Source organism: Cupressus sempervirens, chromosome 11 (assembly GCF_028749045.1).
Source record: "Cupressus sempervirens isolate cs-2001-9-10 chromosome 11, ASM2874904v1, whole genome shotgun sequence".
Lineage (NCBI taxonomy): Eukaryota > Viridiplantae > Streptophyta > Pinopsida > Cupressales > Cupressaceae > Cupressus > Cupressus sempervirens.
In genome coordinates, this window is record NC_143128.1 from 857,054,989 (window position 1) to 857,074,095 (window position 19,107).

Genomic DNA, 19,107 nt, shown 5'->3' on the forward strand with positions numbered 1-19,107 from the left:
ACCTTTTTGTGAAGGTTAATGTAGGAAGAAGTTCCATTGCTTAACTTCCTTAAAAAGGTTGCTAGATAATGTCATATACCTTTACATATCCAATTCCATTTCCCTTGTTTGTAAAGCTCTTATTAATCAAAAAGAAAATAAAACAAAGAAAATCAAAGTACCATTATGAATAGGAACCCAATTCCCAAAAACCCCATGTTTAAAGTGATCCCTCTTTTGAAAGCCCTCCTCTTCCCATTAGAACTACACTAATTATATAACAATTTAACCACACTTCTATTTTGCTCTTTTTTCACAACTCCTTTCCATTAAAAAAATAAAATTAAACTAATATTTTTCCCTATTTTTAAATACAAAACTTACATATTATATTCATCAACCAATAACCTTTTCTTCTCATCCTCTAGGTAAAAGGGAAACAGACCGCGATCAAAAGAGCAATTAGGCGTTTCAATGAGCCCGGTTGTCCGTTGTCTGGTTTGGGCATGTTTAGCACTACAACATATACATTTTGTAGAAATCAAATTTCAGTGGAATTGAGAAGGATTTGTAAGCGATGGCTAGCTCGTTGAGGGCGACGTGGAGGGCGGCCTTTCTTACACTAAAGGATTTGACAGTGACTTCCTCTGACGCGCTGCTGATGACTGCTCTGCAAGATGTCGTTTCTCAATCCAAGCTGCTGCTCTCCGCTGCTACAGATTTGTCTTCTCAAGAGGTTGGCCATTTCAATGCCTATTTGATTTTGCCTTCGGTATTTTACATATTACTTGTCTGTTCCCTTCTATGAGATATAAGCTTTGTTCTCGAGGGTCAATCGGAATCTCGATCTCAGTAGTTGGTATTTGTTTTTATATTTTTTATGACCCTGAGGTGAGTTACGAGACATTTCAATGCCGTGTGAACTACTTTTCCATAATGTTACGGATTAGAAACTTGGGATGCACTCAAAGGTGTCGTCAACATAGATACCTTCTGTTTTGTGGAATTCTGTACTTAGAATTTGATGTGGCGATTTAGTTAATTTAAACATCCAATATATGTATAATTAAGCATGTAAAGGTCTCAAAACCTCAACGATTTACCATCTTAGCTCATCATGATTGAGGAGTGCATGGTTGATTATTGATGGTATGCATTATCTAGAGATTAATCTAAAAAATGAAAGAAAAATTAGGAGATGATAAATTTCAGTCGTGCGGTAAGTATGGAGACGGATGTGAATTTGAGCTGCCTATTACTCACTTGTCTGGCTCATCAAGCCTTAAAGAAAGTCTCACATTTTGAAAAATGAAATGCAAATTATGGGAGGATAAATTTCAGTTGTGCTGTAAGTATGGAGACACACTTGAATTTCAGCTGCTTATTACTCACTTGTCTGGCTCATCAAGCTTTTAAAGAAAGTTTCACATCTTGAAAAGAAAAGTACATAAAATGTACTGCTCTTTTCTGGCAATGCAGATCTAGGTAAAAGGTTACATCACTGTACTAGAAAACTTGTGTTGCAGTTCATGGGGTACATCTGCCTTTTGTTCAGGTCAGGTACCGTGACATTTTAAACCTGATCAAGTCAGGTCCAGAATGATCTATGGTGGAAAAGATTAGCTCCATTAATCCATGCAGCAGATTTGTTATGTTCGTTTTGTTGAAGATGGTAGCTGCGGTAGAGATCTTTATCTCTGGTCTTATGAAATGGAAATATGTTTGTTATGACCGTTATGGTCATCTTCAACTGAAAGATACATTTGTGGTATTATTGAAGTAAATATTATACAAAAAGGACATGTGTCATATGTCATGCGGAGAGGCATGCATATGGAAATATGAAGTGTTGAATATTTGGAAATATGAAGGGTCTAGTATTTGAAATTCAGAGAGGCCTTCGTGTGTAATATGAAGAGTCACATTGCAATCTATTTATGCGATTGCGTAGTGTATTGTAATCAATCAGGTGAAAGCCTTGTAATTAAACTTTTTATTATCAATAAAATATATATTTTTGCTTGTGTGGCTGGGTTTTTCCCTTCAAGTGGAAGGGTTTTCCCAAGATAAATCTTTTGTGCATTTTATTTACTTTTCTTATGCCATTTATCTTTAATTTTTGGGCTAAAAACTTAACACATTTCATAGTTGACAAAATCATGCATCTAATGTTATTGCAATGACTTCTAATGGGCCCCAAGCCTTCAATATGATCAATGAGAGCCTGTGCCTGGATTTTTGAGCCACACATGAAGGAAAATTGGGCCCATCTTGCTAGGAATGGCTCCATGTCTCATCCCCATATTTCCTTCATTAACCTTGTGATGAGGAAGAGCTTCCTACACCTATAAATTGAGATGGGAAGGGGTTTGCTAGGAATGAAGAAGAGTCTCATCTCCAAATCATGGGAACGAAGAGGAGTCTTGATGCAGTGCAAGGCAGGAGAATCCTCAAAGGAGATGTCCTAGCCCCTAACAAATGACCACACATCGGAAGAATAACAATAACATAGAGATTTAGATCCAAAATAATGCCAATTCTCATAATATAATCATAAGATTAACATCCAACATGCGCGGCTGTAAGGCCTTCTGGGTTACGGCCAAATACATAAGCAAATACAACAACCACTTTGCAAGATCTCACAAGATCCAAACCCTAGCTAGACTAGATCGACAATCTGGTAGAAAACCCCAAGAAGAATCTAAACTTGTGCTTGCAAGCCACCAAGCAACCTTCTTATTTTTCCAAGCCCTAGCTACTAGCTTTACTAACAAACTTCATTGTTCTTAGCTACTCCTCTCTAGTTGACTTCCTCCATGTTGGATCCCATGCCGAATGAATAATGACTATAGACTTCACAAGACCCTCTCCATATACTAAACCGAGCCACAAGTTGGCCTAGCATAAAAGACATTAAATAAACACTCTTATTAACTACACCTTCAAGACACAAGTCGGCTTGGCAGCAAACATTAAATACATGAAACAAGGAACTTTCCACTAACTTCTAAAATGCCACCTTGGTAAATGAAATGCTTTTTTCCCTTTTTTCTCCATGATTATTTTTATTATTATTTTTTCTCTAATTTTCATCACTTTCTCTCTCCACAATTTAAAAAAAAATAAAAAAATTTAAATTATGCCCCATTTTATTTTGTGATGCAAAATGCTCTTGCATCAGACTCCCCAGGTAGATAGAAAAGTGTGTCACATACTTTGATGCCAAAAGAAATATCTGCACACAATTTCATCTTCTCCAGAGGTTTCCAATCCATCCTAGACAGAAGAATAAATTTGAAAGTCAACCATCTATGCTTCATCCACTCAAACACCAGAATCAAATCAATCTCAACAATCCAATGAGCAAGCTCACTTCTTGGAACAAGCTGAACATAATGCTTCACCAACAATCTCTGCAATTGATCACAACCACCAACAACACTATCCTCAAACATGAAAACCATGTCAACAACATAAGGTAACTCCCAAACCAAATCAACAACATGTAAGCTCAAATCCACAATAAGAGCAACATGTAAATCCTCAGCCACATCAGCAACTAGTGAATCCACATTAGCAACATCTAACTCCACATTAGTAGAAACATCCATATGTGAATTCTCACAATCAGCAATCTCATCATCCACTATAAGATGCTCTGCAATTTTCATGTCAGATCTATCCAACTGATCATGAAAACAAATATCCTCTTCAGCTTTAGTGAAGTCATCCTTTACCTCTTCCTTAACAACAAAGTATCTTCTCCTTTGCACAATCTTCTTAACTGGCTAGACCACTCTCTTTTGGATTGGTAGACTCCAACTCCATAAATCTTTGCAAAACTCAATTATCCCTTCCTTAACTTGATCGGTTGAACTAGCTTCCAATCGAGAAAATGTCTCTAAAATCTTTGTCTCCACCACATCACGGAGTTTTGTAATCATCACAAGATCCAATCTGCTCAAAGGCATCTTCCAAGATCTTTGCAAACCCTCTACACAAAATCTTCAACTAGATCTAACCTTCACTCAACAAGATCAACCTTCCATCTTCACTGTTGTCGGTAAAATGGATAGTGTAGCCGACGGGTAGAGTAGTATCTGAACGGGTGCGTGACGCTTGAGTCACCCCTTCGGAAAGGTATATGATAGATAGATAAAATTTTAACGTCCACGAGGCTAAAAATAGCCTATGGGACAGCAAGACAACTCAAATAGACTTAAGTAGCAATGTTCGCTATTTGTGCAGGATGATGATGAGTCCACCCAATTGCTCAATGTACTCTTCGTTGAATAGGTTATGCCAAGTACTGTCACATATAGTGTCCACAAATTTATCTCTACTACTCTTGTAGGCCTCACATTCTAAAATAAAGTGCTGTTCAGTTTCCACTTTCCCAGAATAGCAGAATCTCCAAATTCTCTCTTCCCAAGCCTCCTTTGGCCTCTTCCAACATCCGGTCTCACAACGAAGTTGGTGAGAGTTGGTTCTCAGCTGAGCAATAAGAATTTTAGCCCTCCACGAAATGTTGGCTCCTATGTATGCTTTTTGGAGTTGATCACAAGTGGGGTTGAAGTCATTTATATAATATAATTTCCTCCCTTCCAATCTCGCTTCCCCAATTACTCTTGTAGAATTTCTCCATGACAAAGACCTTTATTTCTTTATTATTTGTGGGGTACATATTGAATTGAATATTCCATTTACTCATCTATTTGATGTTCTGTTGCATCCATGTCCTTTTTCGCTTACATAGTGTGTCACTAAAGACAACTTTAGGCCATCTATCCTCTTCCATTTTTTCGATTCTTTTTAGATAGCTTAGAAGGCGAACCATAGCAAGTGCCTCAATAGGAGCAGCCCCCATTTCACTTAGCATGATATCATATGAAATAGTGCTTTTGATTTTAAACTTGCTTGCGATCAAGCGCTTTTGAATTCTTTCGATTTGTTTCCATTGTGCTATAGTAGTGTTGCTGGCCCATAATTCACACCCGTAGAGAACAACTGGCAGCACAAGAAGATCGAACAAAGTTTGAATAGTTTTCCAATCCCACAACTCTGCGTCATGGCACCTATTCTGAAGAGCATAAAAAGCCTTCCACCCACCTAATATCCTTTTATACTTGCAGCTAGACCAGCTTAGTTTTTTGTTGAAATCGATGACAAGGTATTTATACTCCGCAACTTCTTCAAGAACACTTCCATTGTAATAAAATTCATGTTGGTGTTGTTTTCTATTATTAGAGAAAATCATAACCTTAGTCTTGCTGATATTGACTTGCATACCCACCATTCCGCAAAAGCGTTCAAGAGAAGACAGATGATCTTGCAAACCACAAGCAGATTTGGCAATTAAAATGAGATCGTCCGCATATAGGAGCAGCTTTATAACAAATTCACCTAGCTGAATGCCTTCACTCTTTTGCATGTTTAACCACTCTTTTAGTTTGTCAATATATAAACCAAACAAAGTAGGAGATAAAGGCAGCCCTATTTGACCCCGATATCGCTCCTAAAACATTCTGAAATGCCATCTGGGGTTTTGATTTTAACTTTCACCTCTTCGTACATTCTATAAACAGCAGCTCTGAGATGCATAGGAATCCCCAATTCTTCCATTCTAGACCAAAGCTTGTCTCCCGGGACGATGTCAAAAGCCTTTTTAAAGTCGACAAAGCAACAAAATACCTCTTCCTTTTTCTCCCACTCTTTTTCAATAATGTGTCTCAAAGTGATACAGTGATCCACTGTCGAGTGCTTTGGCCTAAAACCAGCTTGCCCTTTAGCACGTTTATGGTTTTCTTCTGCCCATTTGCTGATCCTAGTTTCTATCATGCTGCCAAAAAGTTTAGCAAAGAGGGGATTGATCATTATAGTCCTGTAGTTGGAGGGATTGTTAACATCACCACTCTTAAAAAGTGGTCTTGCAAGGCTGATTGTCCAATCTTTCGGAAACCCTTCTTGGCAAATTTTGTTGAAAATTTTAGTGATGTGCGGTGCAAGAGTTTTCATACCCCACTTCAGATATTCTGCTTGGAGCGCAACAAGGTCTTTTGCTTTACCTCCACCTAACTTCTTAATCCCTGCCTCTATCTCTTGCACAGTGAAAAGATTTGTATCATCATTGACCAAAGGTGGCTGTCCCACTCCACCCTCTTGTTCATAAAGTTTCTTAGCATATTCAAACCATTGGGTGGCAGTAATATTATTATTTTCAGTTTGTTTTCTCCTTAGTTGGAGTTCTTTCCAAAAACGTTTGGGGTTATTTCTGCCCAAGAAAATGAGCTCCTCTCTCCTTGTGAACATAAAATCAGTTTTTTTCTTCTTTAGGATCTGTTTGTAGGACTTAATGTCAAGGTTAGTTTTATTTGACTCCCTTAGGTTTCTCCTAGCCCTCTTGCATTCCTTATCAAACCAAGCATTGGCTGGAAAACAATTAGTTTTAAATTTTCTATTTTTTGCTCTCTTGCATTTTGAAAGAGCCTCATGAATCAGATTTGATAAATCATAACTGTTAACACCATGTTTATACATAGGGTGTCCTATACAAAGTTCCTCAAGAGTAGCTCTGAAAGTGTTATTGTTTTCTGAAGTTAACAAAATTTTGCCTTGAGAAGGGGGCTATTGTGGGCATTGGGTTTTTGCTCCAATCCGCCTATCCTTTGCCCAATACAAATTTACGTACAGCGGTCTATGATCTGATTCGAGATCCCAAATGTGCTCTCCAATTTCAACTTCTTCAATATTTTCATACAAATTTTGCGAACAAATTACATAATCTACCACACTTGCCCCATTGTATGTGTTGCAAGTGAAAGTGCCTGACTTAGCCCATCTAGCCAAACCATTACAAATTATGAGATCAAATGTGCCACATAGAGTGATCAATTCTTCCCCAAAATGATTGCAGCCTTTAGCATCTTCGGATATTCTTTCCCATTGATGATTTCTTTCTTCTGTGAGCCAAATAGGGTTATCATTTACTTTGGAGCTGAAAATACTTGCTTGCCAATTTGCTGTCCTAGCATTGAAATCTCCAACAAGAAGAACATCCCCACGCTGCGAAAAAATAGCAACATCTTTCTTTAACGCAGCATAAGCCACACTTTTTATAAGTTTTAGATACTTGTGGAGCAAAGTAACAGGCTGCAATCCTGATAAAAGTGTTATTTTCCACGATTTTGAGCCATATAAATTATCTATTAGAATCAGTCTTTTCCAACGGAATGGCACGACCTTCCCTTTCTTTTACTAGAACCATTATACCTCCATGACCTTTACCATTTCCCGCTGCCTCATTCCACACTGCCATCTTCCAGTAGCCTTCAAACAATGGGGTCTTACATCCCTCATGCTCATGTGTCTCTACGAGACAAATAATGTCTTTGCCTTCCGCAATAGGTCCTAACCCAGGCCCACGTCTCCATGGATAACTTCTGCAATTCCAACAAACTAAACTTAAGGACGTCTGGGTTAAGCTTGATTGCTATTTGTTTTGGCGTGAAAGACTCGAAGTTGAGTTACTATCGCTAAGCGTGATTGTTGATCTTGTTGTATCACTGCATGCTAATGTGTTTGTTGTCACACCTTTGTTGCCCTCTTGCTGCTCTTCATTGGAGTGGTGGCCAAAATGAGCAATAATTGCTTTTCCCTTGAACATCCAAGCTCTTTTGCCTTCATTTCTAGCTGTTCTGATTTTTTCCATTTCCATTCTTCTTTCTACTTGCTGTCTCATGGTTAAATCCTCCTCTACAACGAAGCGAGAACCCCTCAAGAGCTGTTTTTTGTTAAGTAGATTTTGTTTGTTGCTAATGCTGGGCATGACTACCTTGATTGGCCTATTTCTCTCAGCGTGTGGTTTGCCAACCCTCCAAGCTTGACAGATTTGTCCTTGCCACAACAACACATCTTGTAGGAAATCCCTTGTTAAGTCGAGGGTGTGTTCGCCTTCCCCATTATCTTTTATCCCTTTGATAATTATATTGGATGCCCTACGCTGCCTTTCCTTGACCTCTCCGTCTTGTGTGTTCACACGAATCTTTGCCTCTTCTTTTGCCATATCAAGGTGTTTGCTGTTTTTGTCCCAAGTTTTGGTGACTTCTGAGAAACTTCTCCTCTCCTCTTCAACCCTTGCCTTTCCTAGCGAATTAGTGTGAAGAAACGTTCTCTCCTTATAATGAGATGACTCGGTATTTGCTGTGACCTTGTTTGTTTCCAATGTAGCATTCAGGTTTTTCCATTCATCCTTCATGTTTTGCCATTTAAGCTTCCCTGCTAGAAGTGTTTCTTGCAGCGTTGAGATTTGAGCTTTTAAAATGTTGTTATTATCTGCAAGAGTTTTATTTGATGCATCCAAGATGGACTTTGGAATCATCGTTGTAATCATTGTGATCATTATATTCGGATTGTAATCAGCAAGTGCATATATGAATAAAGTATCTGTTCTACATTGAATCGTGTTACACGTGTTAAGCTTTTACCCTATACGGTAAATATTTGGCGCCATTGCCTAATGGACCTGGAACGAAGGAATGATATGAAGATTAATGCTGAATTTGCTTAATAAAGATAGGAACAAGGTGAAAGATAAGGATGAACTATGTACAACACAAGAAGTTTTAATTTTAGCATAGCAGGCAGAACGCAGGCAGAGACTTCAGCAGATTGCTGAGGGGCACCGAAGGGGTGAAGAGGCACAGACGGAGGGAGTGCACTCACCTAGTAGGTTGAGGAGTGCCGAGGAATTGTTGGAGGAGACTTGACAACGCTTAAATTTGGTGAAGGAAACACGGGAAGCAGTTCCAGAGAACCCATTACAGGAGGTTGGGCAGGCACAGAGTGAGGGATTACCGCATACTGTTGTTGAGCGTATGGCAGAGGTTGTGGAGTGGGCTATGGGTACACAGCAGGAACACCCAATAGCGTAGGAGACAGTGATGACAGAGGCAGTTTTTCTTGATGATCTCGCAACTCTAGCAGCTCGGGCTCGCAAAGTGTTAGCTTCGGCTAAGACTCAGGCATTGGAGTCAGTGGTGAAGGAGCTGTAGAGAGTCATATCCTTCATGTTGGGATGTCCAGCTGCGTTTAAAGTTTGTTTTGAAGAGAGGGGATGGCCAGATGTGGAGACCACGGAGATGCGGCAGGACTGGTCTACGACGAGAGACCCTGAGATGGAGAGCCGGGTAGAAGCTTTGATTCATGAGATAGCAAAGTTACATAGGGAGGCATACTACACTCTTCGGAGGAGTCAGGTGGATCAAGTAGTAGTTGAGAGAGCTCAGGAGGAGTCAGTTGCTAGGTTAGCTTCAGAGAGGGCAGCCTGGGAATCTCAGAGGGCGGCCTGGCAATCCGAAAGGACAGCCTTGTTAGCAGAAAAAGAATAGTTGGCAACAGAAAAGGAAAAGATGGCAGCAGAGAAGGAGAAGGAGTTGGGAGAAGTCAGAGAGATGATGCAGTCAGCTCTAGAGCTTCAGATGGAAGTAGAAGCAGAGCTGAAGATCAGGAAAGAACAGGTCTACTAGTTACGGATGGAGCTAAATGAGTTGAGGATGCGGACGCATCCCTTTGTCTAGTACTTATGTATTGATGTATTTTGTTTTGAAATTTTGTTGTATTGTCGTTTGGAGACGACTTTTCTTTTGGGGGGGATGATGTTGTCGGTAAAATGTATAGTGTAGCCGATGGGTAGAGTAGTATTTGAACGTGTGCGTGACGCTTGAGTCACCCCTTGAGAAAGGTATATGTACACGTCCGAGATGGACTTTGGAATCATCGTTGTAATCATTGTGATCATTGTAGTCATTGTATTCGGATTGTAATCAGCAAGTGCATATATGAATAAAGTATATGTTCTACGTTGAATCGTGTTACACGTGTTAAGCTTTTACCCTGTACGGTAAACATTCACAACCATCTCTTCATATCACAATCCATTTGCAAGCCCTTTGCAACTGTAAGTTAGAACCACAATTTGCCACCTCACAACAAAGATGTCTAGGACTCTAGAAGGAACAATCCACCACAAGATCGAGCTCTACTCTGATACCACTTGATGCAGTACAAGGCAGGAGAATCCCCAAAAGAGATGTCGTAGCCCCCAACAAATGAACACACAACGAAAGAATAACAAAACCACAAAGATTTAGATCTAAAATAATGTCAATTCTCATAATATAATCATAAGATTTACATCCAACATGCTTGGATGTAAGGCCTTTCGGGTTACGATCAAATGATGGGAATGAAGAAGAGTCTCATCTCCAAATCTTTTAGAAAATAAAGTCCACCAAGATAACTGAGAGCGGGGGGTGGGGGGGTGGTGAATCAGTTATGCAATTAAAACAACTCTCAATATCCTTATTAATTCTGAAACATATAAACAGTAGATGCCACAACCATAGAAAGATAACCATACACAATAACGCCAAATCTATTAACTAGGGAAATCCTTGATGAGAGGGAAAATCCTGGTGGGGATGACACTCACAAAATGATGTACTAATATAAATGTTCCTTGTGAAAGGATGGACCCTTTTAGGAGTCATTGAAATACAATTAGTACATTTGAGTCTCTGTTAGGAGACTTTGAATCCTTGTTAGGAGATTCCAACCCTGTTAGGAGTTGAAAGGAAGACAGAAGGGCCCACTGTCCAAACAACTTCAATACTACCCTCACTAAATAATACATGTGTATATCAACAACTGTCTAACAACAACTTCTTTGCCAAATACAATTCCTTGTAAGCTTACTGTGCCTCAATTACACCAATCACTTCTCTGATCCAAAAGATATTCGCATGTAAGCTTGCACATCAAATAGATATGATCGCATATCATATGTAATGATCTCACTGATTAGAAACATTCGCATTAGATACCTATCCACAAGGAAATGACCTTTCCTTTATACCAAGTCTTAGAGTAAATTATTGAGTCGGCCTTGAGGCTTTCCCAATTTACAATAATAATACATGACCAACTTAAGATATAACATTCACCCGATACAGACAACATTACATCTATTTCACAATTACAAGTAATCTGTTGGCTCACAGTTTTCATAACTTTCCACAAACTGATAATCTGAATGTGCATGATTAACCACAACATCCTCAGTATGTCTTCAACCTTTGTCTAAGCTCGCTCAACCAGATTCCATCTCTGTTAGGAGATGCAATCAAAACATCAATACCCACTTTCTAGAAACTCTGTCGAAAAGTTGCCTTCACCAAGTCCATCATAACTCTGTCCAGTCTTCATATTTTCGTACGTGCTCTTAACTATAGCATCTAGATATACTATAGAACATTACCCCATGTGCACATAATTTGATCTTCAATCCTCGAACCGCGCGAAGCCAAACTCTGTTTGCTGCTCTGCCAGTCTTCATTGAATAATTAGTATGTTGACATTAATGAAAAACTCTGTAGTGAATGCAACATACAACATCTGAACCATGTCTCTGTCATCGGTAGAAATTGTGTATCGGCCGACGGGTCCCTTCGGAGAGGAAATTGTGTATCAGCCGACGGGTCCCTTCAGAAGGGAAACTGTGTGTCAGTCGACGGGTCCCTTCGGAAAGGAAATTGTGTATCAATCGACGGGTCCTTTCGGAAAGATTCTTGTTATGTAGCTGACGGGTCCCTTCGGAAAGGTTATTGTTATGTAGCGACATGTATGTGGCCGACGGACTCTTTCGGGAAAGTTCTTCGGAAAAGTATTTATAACCCCTTCGAGAAGCATTGTAATCATCAGATCTTATGATCGAAGCATAATGTACTGTTTGGCATATGCGAATAATAATAAGAGTTCTGCTGTCTGCTGTTCATGTTTGTGTTCATTGTCTGTGTGCAATTCTTAATTAATCCATACAGTAAACATTTGGCGCCATTGCCCGATGAACCTGGTACGCAGACAGGCGGATATGAATTAAATGCCGAATCAGTTGAACAAAGATAAGAATAAGCTGAAAGAAAAAGATGACATACGTGTTGCGCAGGAAAATTTAATTCTGGCTCAGCAGACAGAGCGTCGAAGGAGATTTGAGAAAATTGCCGACGGAAACAAGAGCGCGGAAGGATTGTTGAAGGAGACTCGACAACGGCTTGAGTTGGTGGAAGAAGCGAGGGAGGAATTTTTGAACCTGCATACGCCACGGGAAGAGAATCTTGACGGAAGGAGATCGACTCGCACGGCTCGGAGTGCCGAGGGAGCACGAGCATGGAGTGACCTCTTCGTCCGAGATATACTTCCGGAACGAACAGCTTCGGTTGACGAACCCTCTTCTTCACCAAACAGCGCGGAAGTCGAAAACAACGCGGAAGCAGAAAACAACGCGAAAGCAGAAAACAACACGGAAGCAGAAAACAGCGCGGGTGTAGAGAATAGCCCGGGTGTTCAGAACAGCGCGGGTGTGCAGAACAACGCGGGTGTTCAAAACAGCACGGGAGTGCAAAACAGCGCAGGTACACAACAAAACCTTCAACATACAGTGATCATGGCAAGTCCGAAAGAAAAGTTGCCTAAATTTGATGGTGATGAAGCAACTGATCCCATTCGACATTGTAAAACATGTGAAACGATCTGGAGGGCAAATAGCATAATAGATACAAACGAATGGATCCGACAATTTTCTGCTACCCTACGGGGTGTTGCAATTGATTGGTTTACTGATGCTGATCCATAAAAATTAAATAGTTGGGATAACATTAAGGAGTTCATCGCAGAATTTCAACTTTTGCATGATGATAATGAAATTGTAGCGGAGATATTCAATACCAAGAAAAAGAAGAATGAAACAGTACGGGTCTTCGCTAGGAGATTGAAGGACTTAATTAGTAAAATGGAGAATAAGCCGGCAGATGGGCTCCAGAAAAGATGGTTCATTGAAGGCCTTCACCCGAAGTTGCGGAAAAAGATGAAGATCGTGCCACCATCAACATACGATGAAGCATACAATCGGGCAATGAACCTCGAAAGTGACCAGAAGACAAAGAAGAAGAAGAAGAACAACTCGTTCGATTCAGATGACGATGCATCTTCAGGAGAAGATAGTAGCGATGATGAGGGAAGCAACAGGAAGGTCCGTGCCCTCCAGAAGGACATGATTCGGATGATGAAAGAATTCAAAAACATGAACAAGGAGACTAAGGGCAATGACCTATGGTGCACGGAGTGCAAGAAAGAAGGCCATGCAAAGGGATCCTGCCCGAAAGATCAATTTTGTGAGATTTGCCAGATTCTGGGACACTCGGTAAAGGAATGCCCTTTCAATTTGAAAGCAAGAACACCACAGCAAGTGTTCCTGACGCAGGAGGCATCCCCGTTAGGAGGGAACGGGAATACCAGTATGGAAGGTGCCACATCGGGAGGATATAGAAACAATCAGCGCGGTCAAAACAACAACAATAATGGTGGGAGGAGTTGAATCTAGTACGATGCCAATAGCCGGCCGATAGTTCAATGCCGCGCATGCAATCTGTGGGGTCACTTCGCCCGAGAGTGTACAATAGCGAACACACTGAAGTTGTTATGCAGATGGTGTGGACCTGGTGATCATGAAGATGCTAGGTGTCCGAAGTCGGGAGTAAACTTGATCACTGTCGGGATAGACGAAGAAGAGGTTCTGGCCATCACACGGCAGCAAGCGAAAGTGTACCCTGACCCGGCGGAAGAAAAGAAGAGATTGGAGGAAGCACGGGTAGAGATCCAGAGAGCAACGCAGATAGAAACGGCACACCTGAAGGACACATCGAGTACCTCTGTACGGAACTGCTCAGAACAGAACATTGTACGACAAATATTGCAAGCCGAGATACCCGTCAGGATAAGTGATCTGTTGCTCACTATGCCTCAGCTCCGATCGACACTCACAAACATCGTTCCCGCTGCTAAACTACCAGGAGAACATGGAAGGGAGCAAGAAAGTGGAGCAAGTACAATGGACAAAAAGGAGAAGGAGAGTGGTGCAAGTGCAGAAGATCCGATGCTGTTAGCTCTTTCATCCGGATGCTATTTGGCGGTTGTTGAAATGGGCATTCTCGAGACTGTATTGACAGAAACGATTGTGGATGGAGGGTCCGGTGTCAATGTGTTGCCTGAAGACACCTGGAAAAGGTTGGGACAGCTGACATTATGGCCGCCTACATTCCAGCTACTAACGGCCGATCAACATGGAATCAAGCCATTGGGAGTCCTGACAGCACAACCAGTGACGATTGGAACACAACCGTTCCTGTTGGACTTTGTCATGATCCCACTGAAGCAGAGAGGATATGATGCCATTCTGGGCCAGGGGTGGCTGATACAAGCCAAGGCAAAGCACGATTGGAAGAAAAATACTTTATCACTTGAAAGCAAAGGCCGGAAGTATGTCATCGATCTACACACTCAGATGGTTGGAGAAGAAGCTCTATCGTCGGATTCTGAAGGAGAAGAGGATGAGAGGAGGCAGAGTATGGAACTCGATCAGGAGGGAGTCCTACGATTGGAAGGAGATGATGATCTGGATTCAGTAAATGGTCTTTAACACTGGCAGATAGAGGATTACGAGCTCTTTCCAAGTTGTAATATGCTAAAGATCGATGAAGGTAAGAAAGAAGGAAATGAATGTCCGAAGGAACACAGAGAAGCCGAAGGAGGAAATGAATGTCCCAAGGAACACAGAGAAGCGAAAGGAGGAAATGAATGTCCGAAGGAACACAGAGAAGCTGACAGAGGAAATGAATGTCCGAAGGAACATGGAGAAGTCAAAGGAGGAAATGAATGTTCGAAGCAACACAGAGAAGCCGAAGAAGGAAACGCGGATATGACTGAAGCTGAAGGATAGAACATACAGTACGAACCCAAAAGAAGGAAAGATTCTATTGTACGACTGCGCAGGAAGAAAGTATTATGTCGAACCATAGATATAGTAGAAAGGTACCGGCAGCAAGGAAGACACACGATACGGTCTGCACAGGCAACAAAGAGGAAGGGTTCAATAAAAGTTGTAGCAGTACAGAGTGAAAGTGTTATTGACGAACAGAAGGGGCAGCTGACGGAGTCCATGGTAGCGAGCTTCGGGAACAAACTGGGCGATATGGAGATGACACAGAACAGGTGTAGCAGGTTTCAACTCAGGTAGTGGGTGTTGAAGTACGACGACCGGAATGAGATCAAACCAGGCAAGTTCAAAGTTAAGTGGGTCGGGTCGTATCAGATCCAGAAAGTAGGGGACAATGGAGCAATAAAATTATAGACTTTGGATGGACAGGAAATCCCTCAGGCGGTGAATGGCTTGAAGCTGAAGGTATACCACGGTCGGAAGACTTTTGTGTCACAGAATGGCCTTCGGGAGACCCCTTCGTCATTGCAGACCGACGGTGACGACGGTCGAAGGGAAAACTGACTTTGCTATTCATTATTATTCAAAAAAAAAAAAAAAAAAAAATTAAAAACAGAATAAAAAAAAAAAAAATTTAAAAAAAAAGAGAAAAAAAGTGCCGTACGGTTTTCAGGATTGGAGAAAAAATTTCATAATTTAAGTGTCGTACGGTTTTCATGGTTGGAGGAAAATGTTCATAAATTAAGTGGCTTACGTTTTCATAATTCAAGGAAAGTACTGTACAGTTTCCATATTGAAGAACACAGTACCGTACGGAATTCATAGCCGAAGGAAAGTGCCGTATGGTTTCCATATTGAAGAAAACAGTGCCGTACGGATTTCATAGTCGAAGGGAAGAATACCGTACGGCTTCCATTTTGAAGGTTGGTGTACGGTTTTGCTGTAGTACGGCTTTTTCTTGCAGTGTACGGTTTTTTTAAGAGTTGCATATTGTAACACTGAGACCACCGTACGGATTTTAATAGCCTGAGAAAATACAGACTTTTTCACTGTGTGGATTTCACTACTCACCGTATGGATTTTATGAAAGACTTGGAGTGTACGGATTTTTAGCTATTTTAACCATGTAAAATCACCGTATGGTATCCCTATACGGATTTTTGAGGAAAGCCATTAACATTGCGAATTTTGGCCATACAGTGCACAGAATTTGGAAGTAAAGACAGCGTACAAAAATTGCAATTTGGAATGCGAGGTGATTGTACGGATTTGGATTGCGAGATTACAAATTTTGAAGAGTGGGGTTTTGGCGTACGGCTTCTACTTGCCATTGCATTCAGACTTTGGAGGACGTTCAGGATATTGCATAAGGAAGGAGTCGATACAGTGGCAGGATGTATGGTGTAGCTGTACATTTGTAGCACAGAAGGGTGACAGGAGGTTTTCTTAAAAAAAAACGTCGACAAATCGAGAGTGCTCAGAATGAGTATCAGATGATGCCATAGGGAAGGGGAAGCATCAGCGATTGCCAGAAAGAGTGTAGAAGCGGCAGAAAATGACAAAAATGGTGTGTTCCGTGTAGTTTTGTGTAAGTTTCAGAGTGCTAATTTGGTCTTGGCAAGACCCCGCGGGGGTGCTGCCCCTCGACCCCGCCGGGGGCGTTGCCCCCTGGACCCCCAGTTGTTGCGGATACCAGTCGTGGGAGTCTGACTAGTTGAGAAGACTTGGAGCTGCTGCAGGCATGGAGTGTTTGTGTACCAGAGGCACTGAGAATAGGTGTTGGCCGTGAGGTTGTCTTGGTGGATGCGTAGAGAGCTCGGGAGGAGCTGATCATCCAGTTGGAGGCAGTGCAGCGACACTTGGCTCAGGGTATTGAGGAGTTGGAAGCAGAGAAAGCAGCACAGGTGGCTATCAAGGTTAGCTTGAGGAGTCAGTATTGTGTTAGCAAAGGCTATAGATGCAACGGGATGAATGTGAAAGTGATATTGTTGTATTAGTTGTTTGAGTAGTTGTCAGGAGACGACTTTTCTTTTTGGGGGGGATGATGTCATCGGTGGAAATTGTGTATCGGCCGACGGGTCCCTTCGGAAAGGAAATTGTGTATCAGCCGACGGGTCCCTTCGGAAAGGAAATTGTGTGTCAGTCGACGGGTCCCTTCGGAAAGGAAATTGTGTATCAATCGACAGGTCCCTTCGGAAAGATTCTTGTTATGTAGCCGACGGGTCCCTTCGGAAAGGTTATTGTTATGTAGCGACATGTTTTATGTGGCCGACGGACTCCTTCGGGAAAGTTCTTCGGAAAAGTATTTATAACCCCTTCGGGAAGCATTGTAATCATTAGATCTTATGATCGAAGCATAATGTACTGTTTGGCATATGCGAATAATAATAAGAGTTCTGCTGTCTGCTGTTCGTGTTCGTGTTCATTGTCTGTGTGCAATTCTTAATTAATCCATACGGTAAACAGTCTCCAACACTACTAGGATACTCCCCTATAGGAATACCATCAGCATTCATGCTAACAAAATCATGAGAACCAAGACGAGTCTCAGCTCCATTTGCTAGGAACAAAGAAGAGTCTTAGCTCCATTTCATAAAGGCCAATTTTACCTTTCCTTAGTCCAATTTGTATCATTATTTCCCACTTTCAGACTTAGCTAAATTTTCCAAATTTGCTCCAAGAAGGCCTTCTAAATCCCAGATTGTTGCCATACTCACTCTACTATCTAAATCTGCTAACAAAAAGAGGGGGACCTCATTTGCAATGTGGACATGGTGTGAAAACCACACAACAATCTACAGATATATGGAATGATCTAACAAATCCCCTGTGAAGTGCTAGAGAATCCACCTTGAGGTTCAAAAGGTGCAATTTACCCTTAAACAGATGCCCTTTCATGTATTTTCTTTAGAATTTCTTCACAAGTAATTTAATAAAGAAGGGTATTCTGAAGTTTTGAAAAGCAAAATCACTATTTAGTTGATAGACCATCAATTTAGGGGTTGAGCATTTGCTTCTTGGGCACTTGAGCCAGGGGTTTATGCTCCCATGAAGTACACCACGTGGAGTCTGTCTCCATGTTTGCTACCGCTCAAGAGAAAGTGACAGATCAAACTCAAAACAGATGCCCAATGCTGTTATTTTTAATCAACAAATAACAATCACGAGATGTTGTCGAGGGATGAGGTCCACATCATTTTATCCATTAAAAAGAAATTCCTATACCACCTTTTGGGAATCAACTTCCACAGCCATCATAGGAACCGATGTCAGTAATGATGAGATAATTCATACCAATTACATATCAGCGGTCGTTAGGTGATAGGTTCAACACTCCCCTTTTGGATTGCCAGGGCCAACATAACAAAATTTTATCATAGTTTCTTTCCAGAAATACATTCTAATTAATGCTAATGGACTGTGGAAGCCCAAAAGCACTTAAAATTAATACCATTTTCTATATGGGTTTCTTAGACAGATCCATTCATTATTTTTGATCTGGCAAAGTAAGCTCAGTTTTATTCCCATAGAGTTTTCCATATACCAAGCTTACCGCCAATACATTTCTTTCTGAGCTCTCTCTCCTTGTTTTGTTTGATGTATTTATGATCATATACATCTTCTTTGGTTCAGGATCGCTATGGGCATTTAGTCACTGCTTTTTGAAGTAATAAGAAATTTTATTCATCAGTGCTGATTTCAGAAATTTTCACCCTAAATAAAAGTTGAAACTGCTTTTTATTTGTATCAAACCAAATTAAAGGAAAATAATAGAATCTGATAATTCTGAGTACACAAATTCTTGTCATCTTATTTTTTGTTTCAAAAATTGTTATTGTTAGGTGGCTGGAGATATAATGCTTCTGATGGCTCTGGCTTCCAGGGAGGGTCTGTTTCCTGAAGATGATGATTGGAGCAACACAGTTAGTAGTGTGTGTCATCTGGTGAGAATGGCTTGAATTTATTTTTAAGATGAATTTTGCTTGGACATATACTCGTTAAGCAAGTATTTGATATTATTTTTTTAAATTTTTTTTTTCTTTTCTTAATTTTTTATATAACATTTAAAACCAAGTGTGATAAAAAGTGTTAAATATTTATATAATGTTTAACCTGTTTGGGTCATTTGATCACATTCCATGGGACTCTATGCCTACTCTAATACTCTTAAAAAATTTGTTTTGATATAGTCAGGTCGGACAGTTTCTTTGCTGCTTGGATAATTGATCTGACTATATTCATCCTCAAAACTATTTTGTTTTTAGTTTTCCTCTTTCTTTGTTTGTATGTGTTTAGAT

At 40.7% G+C, this 19,107-nt stretch overlaps 1 protein-coding gene across 1 annotated transcript in view; it reads left to right on the forward strand.

The window, feature by feature from the left end:
• The first annotated feature begins 418 nt into the window (after positions 1 to 418).
• LOC149532224 (ARM repeat superfamily protein) overlaps positions 419 to 19,107 on the forward strand; it is a 298,977-nt gene continuing 280,288 nt past the window's right edge. Inside the window, exons 1-2 of the mRNA XM_089808702.1 lie at positions 419 to 715; positions 18,652 to 18,753. Of these exons, the coding sequence (XP_089664828.1) occupies positions 557 to 715; positions 18,652 to 18,753 (261 nt within the window). The 5' untranslated portion in view covers positions 419 to 556. The remainder of the gene's footprint in view (positions 716 to 18,651; positions 18,754 to 19,107) is intronic.